The sequence below is a fragment of the Canis lupus genome, chromosome 9 (assembly GCF_011100685.1).
Source record: "Canis lupus familiaris isolate Mischka breed German Shepherd chromosome 9, alternate assembly UU_Cfam_GSD_1.0, whole genome shotgun sequence".
Lineage (NCBI taxonomy): Eukaryota > Metazoa > Chordata > Mammalia > Carnivora > Canidae > Canis > Canis lupus.
The window spans coordinates 60,190,657-60,203,465 of NC_049230.1; the positions used below are offsets into that span (position 1 = coordinate 60,190,657).

At 40.4% G+C, this 12,809-nt stretch overlaps 1 protein-coding gene and 1 pseudogene across 1 annotated transcript; one reads left to right on the forward strand and one right to left on the reverse strand.

The window, feature by feature from the left end:
- Window positions 1–5,429: 5,429 nt before the first annotated feature.
- Window positions 5,430–5,898, reverse strand: LOC119876618 (annotated as a pseudogene).
- Window positions 5,899–8,234: 2,336 nt separating this feature from the next.
- On the forward strand, window positions 8,235–9,179 carry OR1L8 (olfactory receptor family 1 subfamily L member 8). Its single transcript, NM_001389082.1, is given in 1 exon segment — window positions 8,235–9,179. A coding segment is annotated over 1 exon segment (945 nt).
- The last annotated feature ends 3,630 nt before the right edge of the window (window positions 9,180–12,809 follow it).

A 12,809-nucleotide genomic window follows, 5' to 3' on the forward strand; every position in this document is an offset into this window, starting at 1 on the left:
CCTTGTGTCCCGGGGATAAATCCTACTTGGTCATGGTGAATAATTTTCTTAATGTGCTGTTGGATCCTATTGGCTAGGATCCTATTGGCTAGTATCTTGTTGAGAATTTTTGCATCCATGTTCATCAGGGATATTGGTCTGTAATTCTCCTTTTTGGTGGGGTCTTTGTCTGGTTTTGGAATTAAGGTGATGCTGGCCTCATAGAACGAATTTGGAAGTACTCCATCTCTTTCTATCTTTCCAAACAGCTTTATTAGAATAGGTATGGTTTCTTCTTTAAACATTGATAGAATTCCCCTGGGAAGCCATCTGGCCCTGGACTCTTGTGTCTTGGGAGGTTTTTGATGACTGCCTCAATTTCCTCCCTGGTTATTGGTGTGTTCAGGTTTTCTATTTCTTCCTGTTCCAGGTTTGGTAGTTTGTGGATTTCCAGAAATACGTCCATTTCTTCTAGATTGCCTAATTTATTGGCATATAGCTGTTCATAATATGTTTTTAAAATCATTTGTATTTCCTTGGTGTTGGTAGTGATCTCTCCTTTCTCATTCATGATTTTATTAATTTGAGTCTCCTCTCTCTTCTTTTTAATAAGGCTGGCTAATGGTTTATCTGTCTTATTAATTCTTTCAAAGAACCAACTCCTGGTTCTGTTGATCTGTTCCACAGTTCTTCTGGTCTCGATTTCGTTGAGTTCTGCTCGAATTTTAATTAACTCTCTTCTTCTGCTGGGCGTGGGGTCAATCTGCCATTTTTTTCTCTAGCTCCTTTATGTGTAAGAGTAGCTATTGTACTTGAGTTCTTTCCAGTTTTTGAATGGATGCTTGTATTGCGATGTGTTTCCCCCTTAGGACTGCCTTTGCTGTATCCCAACGATTTTGAACGGTTGTATCTTCATTCTCTTTAGTTTCCATGAATCTTTTTAATTCTTCCTTAATTTCCTGGTTAACCCTTTCATCTTGTAGCAGGATGGTCCTTAACCTCCACGTGTTTGAGGTCCTTCCAAACTTTTTGTTGTGATTTAGTTCTAATTTCAAGGCATTATGGTCTGAGAATATGCAGGGGATGATCCCAATCTTTTGGTATCAGTTCAGACCCGATTTGTGACCCAGTATGTGGTCTATTATGGAGAAAGTTCCATGTGCACTTGAGAAGAATGTGTATTCAGTTGAGTTTGGATGTAAAGTTCTGTAGATATGTGTGAAATCCATCTGGTCCAGTGTATCATTTAAAGCTCTCGTTTCTTTGGAGATGCTGTGCTTAGAAGACCTATCGAGGGTAGAAAGAGCTAGATTGAAGTCACCAAGTATAAGTGTATTGTTATCTAAGTATTTCTTCACTTTGGTAATTTTTTTATTTTTATTTTTTTTAAAATTTAAAAAAAATTTTTTTTTATTTATTTACGATAGTCACAGAGAGAGAAAGGGAGAGAGGCAGAGACATAGGCAGAGGGAGAGGCAGGCTCCATGCACCGGGAGCCTGATTTGGGATTCGATTCCGGGTCTCCAGGATTGTGCCCTGGGCCAAAGGCAGGTGCCAAACTGCTGCGCCACCCAGGGATCCCCACTTTTGTTATTAATTGATTTTTATATTTGGCAGCTCCCACATTCGGGGCATATATATTGAGGATTGTTAAGTCCTCTTGTTGGATAGATCCTTTAAGTATGAGATAGTGTCCCTCTTCATCTCTCACTACAGTCTTCGGGGTAAATTTTAGTTTATCTGACATAAGGATGGATACCCCTGCTTTCTTTTGAGGACCATTTGAATGGTAAATGGTTCTCCAACCTTTATTTTCAGGTTGTAGGTGTCCTTCTGTCGAAAATGAGTCTCTTGTAGACAACAAATATATGGGTCCTGCTTTTTTATCCAGTCTGAAACCCTGCGCCTTTTGATGGGGTCATTAAGCCCGTTCACGTTCAGAGTTACTGTCGAAAGATATGAGTTTAGTGTCATCATGATATCTATTCAGTCCTTATTTTTGTGGATTGTTGCACTGAACTTCTTCTTAAAGGGGAATTTTAAAAGTCCCCCTTAAAATTTCTTGCAGAGCTGGTTTGGAGGTCACATATTCTTTCAGTTCCTGCCTGTCTTGGAAGCTCTTTATCTCTCCTTCCATTCTGAATGAGAGCCTTGCCGGATAAAGTATTCTTGGTTGCATGTTCTTCTCATTTAGGTCCCTGAATATATCCTGCCAGCCCTTTCTGGCCTGCCAGGTCTCTGTGGAGAGGTCTGCTGTTACCCTAATACTCCTCCCCATAAAAGTCAGGGATTTCTTGTCTCTTGCTGCTTTAAGGATCTTCTCTTTATCTTTGGAATTTGCAAGCTTAACCATTAGATGTCGAGGTGTTGAACGGTTTTTATTGATTTTAGGGGTTAATCTCTCTATTTCCTGGATCTGAATGCCTGTTTCCCTTCCCAGATTAGGAAAGTTTTCAGCTAGGATTTGTTCAAATACATATTCTGGCCCTCTGTCCCTTTCGGCGTCCTCGGGAACCCCAATTAAACGTAGGTTTTTCTTCCTCAGGCTGTCGTTTATTTCCCTTAATCTATCTTTATGGTCTATTAATTGTTTGATTCTTTTTTCCTCAGTTTCCCTCTTTGCCATCAACTTGTCTTCTATGTCACTCACTCATTCTTCCACCTGGTTAACCCTCATCGTTAGGACTTCTAGTTTGGATTGCATCTCATTCAATTGATTTTTAATTTTTGCCTGATTAGATCTAAATTCTGCAGTCATAAAGTCTGTTGAGTCCTTTATGCTTTTTTCTAGAGGCACCAGTAGCTGTATAATAGTGCTTCTGAATTGGCTTTCTGACATTGAATTGTAATCCAGATTTTGTAACTCTGTGGGAGAGAGGACTGTTTCTGATTCTTTCTTTTGAGGTGAGGTTTTCCTTCTAGTCATTTTGCTCAGTGCAGAGTGGCCAAAAAGAAGTTGTATTGGGAAAAGGAGAAAAAGAGAGAGAGAAGGAAAGAAAAGAGAAAATGAAAAAAGAAAAAAGGAAGAAAAAAAGGAAAAAAGAGAAGAAAAAGAGAAAGAAAAAGAAAGAAAGGGGAAAAAAGGGTAGGGGAAGCAATCAGAAATCAAAAAGAAAAAAAAAAAACCACGGGGGAGTATCTTCTGCTTCTGTGTACTTTAAGTCCCTTGACTTCCCCTGGAACTTGTCCGTCTAGTTGGTCTTCTGGGGGAGGGGCCTGTTGTGCTGATTTTCAGGTGTTAGCACTTGGGGGAGCTGCTCTGCCCCTGCCTGGTGCAGGGCTCAGTGGGGGTTGTTTACCCCGTGAGGCCCCAGGAGGAACAACCGCAGTGGCAGCGGCAGCTCTGGAGCCCTGGAGTCAGCTCCCGCAGTAGCTCCAGAGCTCTCCATCTGCAGGGCCTGGAGGCTCCGGGGCGGGGCCGCTGATCTGCTCAGTTGGGGCAGGAGCGTCCTCGCTGTCCTGGGCCCTCCCGGCCTCTGCCTGTCCCGGGGGGGAGCCCGGATCCTGGGCTGTGTCCCAGTGCCCTGTGCTCTGGGGCCTGCGCTGTTGGATTCGTGCTCCTGCCCCACAGCCCCCTCTGCGGAGCCGCCGCCCGAGACCCTCCGAGCTGCTCCTGGAACCGCGCAGCCCCCTCCACACGGAGCATCTTCCTGTGCCCGAGCCCCTCCGAGCTGCTCCCGCCCCGCAGCCCCCTCCGCGGAGCCGCCCCGAGCCCTGGGGACATCTGGGATCTTTCCACATTTTGGTAATTGGGGACATTGCTGCTATAAATACTGGGGTGCATATGCCCCTTCATATCACCATATTTGTGTCTTTAAATATCTAGTAGTGCAATTGTTGGGTTGTAGGGTAGTTGAACTTTTAACTTTGTGAGGAACCTCTATAGTGTAAATTATTAAAAGCAACTAACTTACTGGCAAGGCCACAATGCTCTAAATATCTTCTTTCCTTATCACTAACCTTCAAAGAATTTTCTGAGCCTAACTGTGAAACACCAACACTATTTTTCCAAAGCCCCTTTACTAAACATGACAACAATCACTGCCATACCCTGTGCTTTAAGTATACGTAAACTAACATTAAGCTAATCCCATATAGAAAAAAAAGCTAGTCTAGATGCCTGCCAAGATACTGGAACACAGCACACACCACTGATCTACCCTCACTGAATCCCTTGAAAACTGCAACCTCCCCAGTTCTAGAATACACCAAGGTCCACACCTGTTTCCCCAAACATAAAAATATTCACCAACATAATATTTGTTCACCCTTGATAACCCAGAGTTGGGAATACTTACACACCTTTGAGATGTTGTGCTGAGGTTATGAAGTTTTAGGATGAGTACCATAATCAAAACAGGAAGCCTCAGGGCTCCCCTATCCCCTGGGGTCAGCCCTACTATGTGTCATCCCCAGTCGGCTTGCTCTGCTTAGAGCAATCACAGGACCAGCTCCCTTGAGAAGTCATCACACCACAACTCCTTCAACCTAACAAGGGCCCCCGAGGCCAGCAAACCAGAGCTCAGACTCAGGAGACACTGCCTGGGCTTTCACAATCAGGAGGGTCCTTGTCCCCTGAGTCAGGGCATCTTTGCCTTCTGAGATGGGGAGCTGAGAAAGCAGCAGCATGCTAGGAACCAGACATTAGAGGTTGGAGGCCAGGGAGGAGAAACATGCTATCCCTTTAAAGTAGCATATCAGCTTCCTGCCTTTCCTATTCATCTCCTTGTTCATCAACCAAGATTGTCATGGGAGAAACGTGAGGCGGCTGTGCTTGGCTGAGAGGAAGATTGGCAGCCGAGTAGCAAATGTGCGCAGATCAGCTTCTGGAGACGTGGGGAAGGTAAAAGGAGCATCTGGATCTGGAGGTGAGCTTCAGTAAGTTGGTTACCTGCTTGACATTGGTCAAGCTTGTGCTTGACCAAAGTCACTTACTCTTTCCTCCCTGAGAGTTTCAAATATTTCATGGATTAGGCAGTCTTGGGGTCCAACTAAAACCTCCACGCAGCTTTTGGTTTTCAGTCCAATCCAATTTGACCTCTAGATAGTCTACACTGTGGGATTTGGTGGAAGCAAAACACCATCAGTTAAAAAGAAAAAATTTTTAAAGATTTATTTATTTATTTATTTTTATTATATATATATATAGAGAGAGAGAGAGGCAAAGATACAAGAGGAGGGAGAAGCAAGCTCCATGCCGGGACCCCGACGTGGGATCCCAGAACTCCAAGATCGTGCCCTGGGCCAAAGGCAGGTGCCAAACCACTGAGCCACCCAGGGATCCCCCAAGAAAATAAATTTTTAAAAAAGAAAACTATTGTTTTCTTCCATCTGCCCCATCCCAGTTTGTGCTCTCTCTCTCTCTCTCAAATAAATACATAAATACATAAATAAAATCTTTTTAATGGTGAAAATATTTATATTTAGATTTATTGCCAGCTGGATTCAGTTTAGATGATCCCAATTTTGTTGGCAACATTCAAAGCATCGTAGTCAGGAGCCAGTCGAACATATGCTTTCTTTTCTCCATCAGGCCTGATCAAAGTGTTGACCTTGGCTACATCAATGTCATAGAGCTTCTTCACAGCCTGTTTGATCTGGTGCTTATTGGCTTTGACATCCACAATGAACACAAGTGTGTTGTTGTCTTCTATTTTCTTCATGGCTGACTCAGTAGTTAGGGGGAACTTGATGATGGCATAGTGATCAAACTTGTTTCTCCTGGGGACGCTCTTTCGAGAATATTTGGGCCGTCTTCGGAGACGCAGGGTTTTGGGTTGTTGGAATGCAGGTGATGTGAGGATCTTCTTTTTTTTGTGACTGTGCACGCCTTTCAGCACTGCTTTCTTAGCTTTCAAAGCCTTTGCTTTGGCTTCGGCTTTGGGGAGCAGGGGCTTCCTTCTTCGCCTTCGGCACCATCTTCGTGAAGGGGCCATAAATAAAATCTTAAAATTCAAACAAACACATGCCTTGTGATCCCTCATCATGGGATTCGTGAAGTGCTTAGCACAAGCTTCACACGTAGTAGAATTTTAGTAACATTGGTTATTGTTATTAACTTTAACTACAGGTTTGTTCAAATCACTCAATGCATACACAAATAATCCTTCCGTTAGATCTTGCAAAATCATGAGATTAGTCTGACAACTTGGCAGGGAGGGGTGTATTTTAAGCAGGTGAGTTGACTGATTTTGAGGACAACCACTAATATCAGATAAGGGAAGATGACACTGAGTCTGATGATGATCAAGTGTTTCTCTTGAGTTGGGGTGCCTAAGTGGCTCAGTCGGTTAAGGGTTTGACTCTTGATTTATCATGATCTCAGGGTTGGGAGATTGCAGTCTGAAGTTGGGCTCCATGATGTGCCAGGAGCCTACATAAGATATTCTCTCTTCCTATCCTTCTTCCCCTTTCTCCTCTCTTTCTCAAAAAAATAAGTTTCTCTTGAGTATTCACATATGTTTGTCTCTCTGCTGAGTGCTTTAGATGCATTTCTCACTAAATCCTCACAATAACAAGGATATTTCTATCCAATATTATACATGGTAAAATTGAGGTTTAAAGATGTTTAGTAATTTACAATTAAAATGTAAGCATACTTCTATCATTTACTGTCTTAGCAAATTCCAAATATGAAAAACAGTATTATGAAGTGTAACCACTATTATATACATGACATCATTTGTTAATGCAATTACAGCATTTGCTTTATAAATTAATTAATATATTAATATTTCAATGTTCAATAAGTTAATATATTAATATAGAATAAAAAGTGTAATGTCTGAAAATTCCAATGTGAAAAGACCATTGAAAAGGTGTGAAAGATTATGGTGCTTCTGAAAAAATTATTTCAAACATTTTGGAGATACACCCATGGCCATTGTAGAGCTTTTTATGGTAATAAGGAATAGATAAATAACCAATGTCTGAAAATACTTGAAAATCTTAAAATAGAAAAAGGAAATCTCTATTAATGAGGTATGGATGAATATGCTGACCATTTAAAAATTAATTTAAAACACTTGGCTTGGGACGCCTGGGTGGCTCAGTGGTTGGGCATCTGCCTTCGGCTCAGGGGTCCGGATAGAGTCCCACATTGGGCTCCTGAAGAGAGACTGCTACTCCCTCTGCCTGTGTCTCTACCTTTTTTTTCTCTGTGTCTCTCATGAATAAATAAATAAAATAAAATAAAATAAATAAAACACTTGGCTTATATAATATCTCTCACTGAAGAGCTTTTTGTGGTATCAACAAAAAAAATTAGAGGCCGCTTTGATGTCCATCACTAGGTAACTGGATATGATTGAAAAAAGCATACATATGTACATAAATTCTTAATATATAAAAAATTAATGTTTTCATAGGTATTGTTGCATCCACATGACTGGTGAATTATAAAGCATGAGTTGAATACTCAATAATGGGTACCCATCCTATACAAATGTGATTTAGGACAAAATATTAAAGAAAGAAAAATTAATTTACAGAAAAACAGACATGTGCCCAGACCAGTGATGACAGCATGACATGGGCTAAGGAAGAGGAATCCCTTATCCTGCACCCAAAGGAGAAAGAGCTCACTTTGCTGAAACAAACATTCCCCCTAGATTTTCCCTGTTTATATTTTGGCAAACTCATCCCTCGTCCATCTCTATCCCTTATACACTGTTTTATGTTGTTTGTCAATGATCTGACTCCCCATCTAGGACAGGAGCTACATAATGACTAGGATTTGCCTGTTTTTATTGCTAAATCTCTAGCAAGGGAACAGTGCTTCCATGGAATAGGAACTAATGAACTGGAATCGGTGAGGTCCATCTCTGATAGTTTCTTTAAAAAAAAAAGATTTTATTTATTTATTCATGATAGACACACAGAGAGAGAGAGGCAGAGACAAAGGCAGAGGGAGAAGCAGGCTCCATGCAGGGAGCCCGACACGGGACTCCAGGATCATGCCCTGGGCCGACGGCAGGCGCTAAACCGCTGAGACACCCAGGGATCCCCCATCTCTGATAGTTTCTAAAGGAAAACTCTTCTTCTGCCCCTCCAACCTTCACTATAAGGCCTTGTGATGCCATGGATTTGGGAAGGGAAGTTGGGAAGCGAAGGCCACATCAAGGACCATGAGATTGACAAGCTGTCCCTGCACAGCAGCTAATTGTGACCAAACAGAGAAAACAAAGACTAACTGGGTTCTGGACTTGGAGTAAGGTAAATAACAAAACTTCATTTATATAACTAGGCCGAAGCCAATGGCAAGGGTCAACCAAACCAGCAGTGTCTCTGAGTTCATTCTCCTGGGACTCTCCTCCCAGCCTGAGGACCAGAAGCCACTCTTTATCCTCTTCCTCACCATGTACCTGATCACCATAATAGGGAACCTACTCATCATCCTGGCCATCCATTCTGATCCCCAGCTCCAGACCCCCATGTATTTCTTCTTGAGTTTCCTGTCCTTCACTGATATTTGCTTTACAACAACTGTTGTCCCCAGGATGCTAATGAGCTTCCTTTCTAAGAAGACCATCTCCTATGCTGGGTGTCTGACACAGATGTATTTCATTTATGCTCTGGGCAACACCGACAGCTGCCTTCTGGCAGTCATGGCCTTTGACCGCTATGTGGCTATCTGTGACCCCTTCCACTACGTCACCACCATGAACCGCCGCTGCTGTGTCCTGCTGGTGGCCTTTTCCTGCTCACTTCCCCACTTCCACTCACTCGTACACACACTGCTACTGAACAGCCTCACTTTCTGTGACTCCAATGTCATCCACCACTTCCTCTGTGACCTCAGTCCCTTGATGAAATTGTCCTGTTCCTCCACATTTGTCAACGAAGTTGTGATAATATCAGAAGGTTCTGTTGTTTTGGTGACTCCATTTCTGTGCATCACTCTCTCTTATGTACGAATTCTCATCGCAGTTCTTAAGATCCCTTCAGCTGCTGGGAAACGCAAAGCCTTCTCCACCTGTGGCTCTCACCTCACGGTGGTCACACTCTTTTATGGAAGCATCTTCTATGTCTATTTACAGCCCCTGTCCACCTACAGTGCCAGGGACCACATAGCAACAATTGTCTACACAGTTCTTTCCTCCATGCTAAACCCTTTTATCTACAGCCTGAGAAACAAAGACCTGAAACAGGGCCTAAGGAAGCTGATGGGCAGGTGGAATTCTCAAGCAACACCCTCTTGACAAACTCACAAGTGAAATCTGCTCCACTGGAATCTGGTCCCTACTAGACCTTGGTGAACAATCGAACGGTTGGAGTTTAGCTTTTTTAACCTAAGTGAGACAAGCCTATTGTGGGCGCTCACATCTATTGATGTCAGCTGACCAATTGTCCCTGACTGCTGAAATCATCAAGTTTCTCCTGACTATTCCTCCACTTTTCCACAAAGATTCATCATGTTCTTATCTTCCAAATACTGCTTTAAACTAATCATATGTTGACAATATATCCTGAACAAATTGCTCTCCATTTATTAAGACTTACCCTCTAAAATCCTTCACATTTCAGTATATTGCTGAAAACAGCGGTTGAATACTTTGACAAACATTTCAGGAGGAAAAGAATGGAAGGAGAGGGGCAAAGTGAGGAAAGGAGTTACATTTTAGCTACTTTTCTTATTATGAGTATTTTTATAATTCCTTAATATTCTCTTTCATAAAACTTTTTCTTGCTTAAAAATTAAGTTTTTGCCTTTTCTCTCATCTTTCTATTCTTGATTGTTTCTCTGTGGCTTTATTTCTTTTAATTGCCTCTTATTTATTTACTATACAATTTAAAAATGGTAATGGCCAGAAAGAACAAGAACCAAGATGATTACATGAAAGTTATCTATTTCACAATGGAGACATTGGAACCTTTCTTTCTCCCATCTATCCCTAAAGCTAGGTGTTTAGAAATATGTGATTTAATATTTTATTCTAGAAACTCCCACTTTTAGGATTCTAACCTATGGAAATACTACCATAAAAATATATTGGATATTGAAATATATTTTTCAGTGATTTCCTGTTTATGACAGGTAAAAATTGGCAACAACCTAAAACCCTATTAATAAAGATGGGGAAATTATGTGTAAGAATACGCAGCAACTTGAAAGAATCAAATGGATGTCTATTCTTCGAAAGCCATTAGGTAAAAAACTCAAGATATGTAACAAGTATGAAAGTATGAATTCATTATGTTTTTAAAGATTACATAAATATATATGTGGGTATAGACAATGCAGTAAGAATGTAATGCAGTAGGGGACAGAGACGGAGAGGATTTCCAATTAGCATACATTTATAATCTCTTATTTGTTTAAATAAATATGTATAGTATATGGAATGTAAGCCCATTAATAAATCAGATGACTAATATAATGGTGAGAGAATTTCTTTGTAAAGTCCAAAGAGGAGAAACTTTCTATTTGCATGCATATCTGAAACATGTCATTATTTGGCTCTTTCACTTGAATGATAATTTTATAGTATATAGCATTCTAGGTGCCAAAACTTGTGAAAGTTTAAAGATATATTGGCATTGTCCTACTGCATCAAGTGTTTTCAGTGAGAAACAAGAGGTCAATGTAATTTGTGTTCCTTTGTGACCTCCTCCCCAACCACAGTCTATAGATACCCTGCACCGAACTTGGCCAGGTTGCCACTGTGTAGGTTATAGGAGAGAGAACGCTGATTCTACCCACTTTACTCCAGGCCTGAGCACAGGAACCTGGTCATTGTCCTTGCACATTGACAGGCCCATTTTAAAATTTAAATGAAGATGAAAATGCCCTAAAATAGCCAAGACAATCTTAAAGAAAAATCACTAAGTTGGAGAAAATACATTACCAAATTTTAAGACTTCAAAAGCTAAAAAATTAATATAGCATAATATTTTATAAGAATACATTAATAGATCAAGGTAACAGAATGGAGAACACAGAAATAAATCCTTAGTTATATAATCAATTGATTTTTGGCAAAGTGTCAATGCAATTTAGTGGAGAAAGGAAGATCCATTCAATAAATTATGCTGGGACAACCAGATATGCACATAAAAAATAATTAACCTTGACTCCTTACTCCACACCATATACAAAAATGAATTCAAAGTGGCTCATAGACTTAAATGTGAGGACTAAAAGTATTAAAAAAATTTTAAACCAAAAATATTATAAAAGTGTATTGACATGAGTAAAGATTTCTTAGTCAAGAAACAAAATGGCTAATCACAAAAGAAAAAAAATTTTTTTTTATTTATGATAGTCACACACACACAGAGAGAGAGAGAGAGAGAGAGAGAGGGAGAGAGGCAGAGACACAGGCAGAGGGAGAAGCAGGCTCCATGCACCGGGAGCCCGATGTGGGATTCGATCCCGGGTCTCCAGGATCGCGCCCTGGGCCAAAGGCAGGCGCCAAACCGCTGCGCCACCCAGGGATCCCCAAAAGAAAAATTATTGAATGAATTTCACCAAATTAAAAACTTCTGCTCATCAAAAGTCATATTAAGAAGTGAAAATGGAAAAAATATTCACACTACATATATCTGACAAAAGACATACTCAAAATATATAAACCTACACAAATCAAAAAGTGAAAGTATATAATCTAATTTTTATTTTTTATTTTTTAAAGGTTTTATTTATTTATTTGAGAAAGAGAGAGAGAGAGAATGCAAGCAGAGGGAGAAGCAGACTCTGCACTGAGCAGAGAGCCCTACGTGGGGTGGGGCTCGATCCCAGGACCCCAGGATCATGACTTGACCCCAAAGCAGACACTTAACTAAGTCACCCAGGCACCCCCAATCTAATTTTTTAAAGTGGACAAAAATTTAAAAATAAATAAAACAAGATATAATCAGAGAAGGAGACAAACTATAATAGACTATTAACCAGAGGAAACAAACTGAGGGTTGCTGGATGGGAGGTGGGGGGGTGGGGTAACAGGGGGATGGCCATTAAGAAGGGCACATAATGTAATGAGCAATGGGTATGTATATAATACAACTGATGACTTACTGAACTCTACCTCTGAAACCAATAATACACTATATGTTAATTAATTGAATTTAAATTTTTAAAAAGTATTCAAAAAATTTGAGCAGACACCTTACAAAATAAGATATTTGAATGGCCAATATTGCATGTGAAAGACACTCAACATCATTAATTATCAGGGAAATGTAAATTAAAGTAACAATGTGATACCACTGAACACTCAATAGAATGACTACAATAATAAGAAAATACAACATTTTTGTAGGATTTAAAGCAACTGAAACTCTCATATATTGATGGTGGGAATATGAAATTCTGTAATTATTTTGGAAAACAGTTTGGCAATTCTTAAAAAAATTAAACATACAGCAACCATGTGTCTATAAAAAATCTTGTACAAAATATTCACAGGAGTTTTATTCATAATAGAACAAACTAAAAACAACTCCAACGTTCATCAGCAGGAATTAGATAAACAAATCATCAGTAAAAGGCTATACACTTAGGATTTGCATTATTTTACTGTATATAAACTATACCCCAATCTTTTTTTAAAATTTTATTTATTTATTCATGAGAGAATAAGAGAGAGAGGCAGACACAGGCAGAGGGAGAAGCAGGCTCCATGCAGAGAGCCTGACACGGGACTCAATCCTGGGTCTCCAGGATCACTCCCTGGGCTGAAGGTGGCGCTAAACCACTGGGCCACCCACCCTGCCCTATACCTCACTCTTTTTTTTTTTTTTTTTTCCTATACCTCACCCTTAAAAGAAGTTGAGTGACCTGGAGATAATGAGCAAACGCTTTGGGACTATCAGTACTGATGTACAGTATA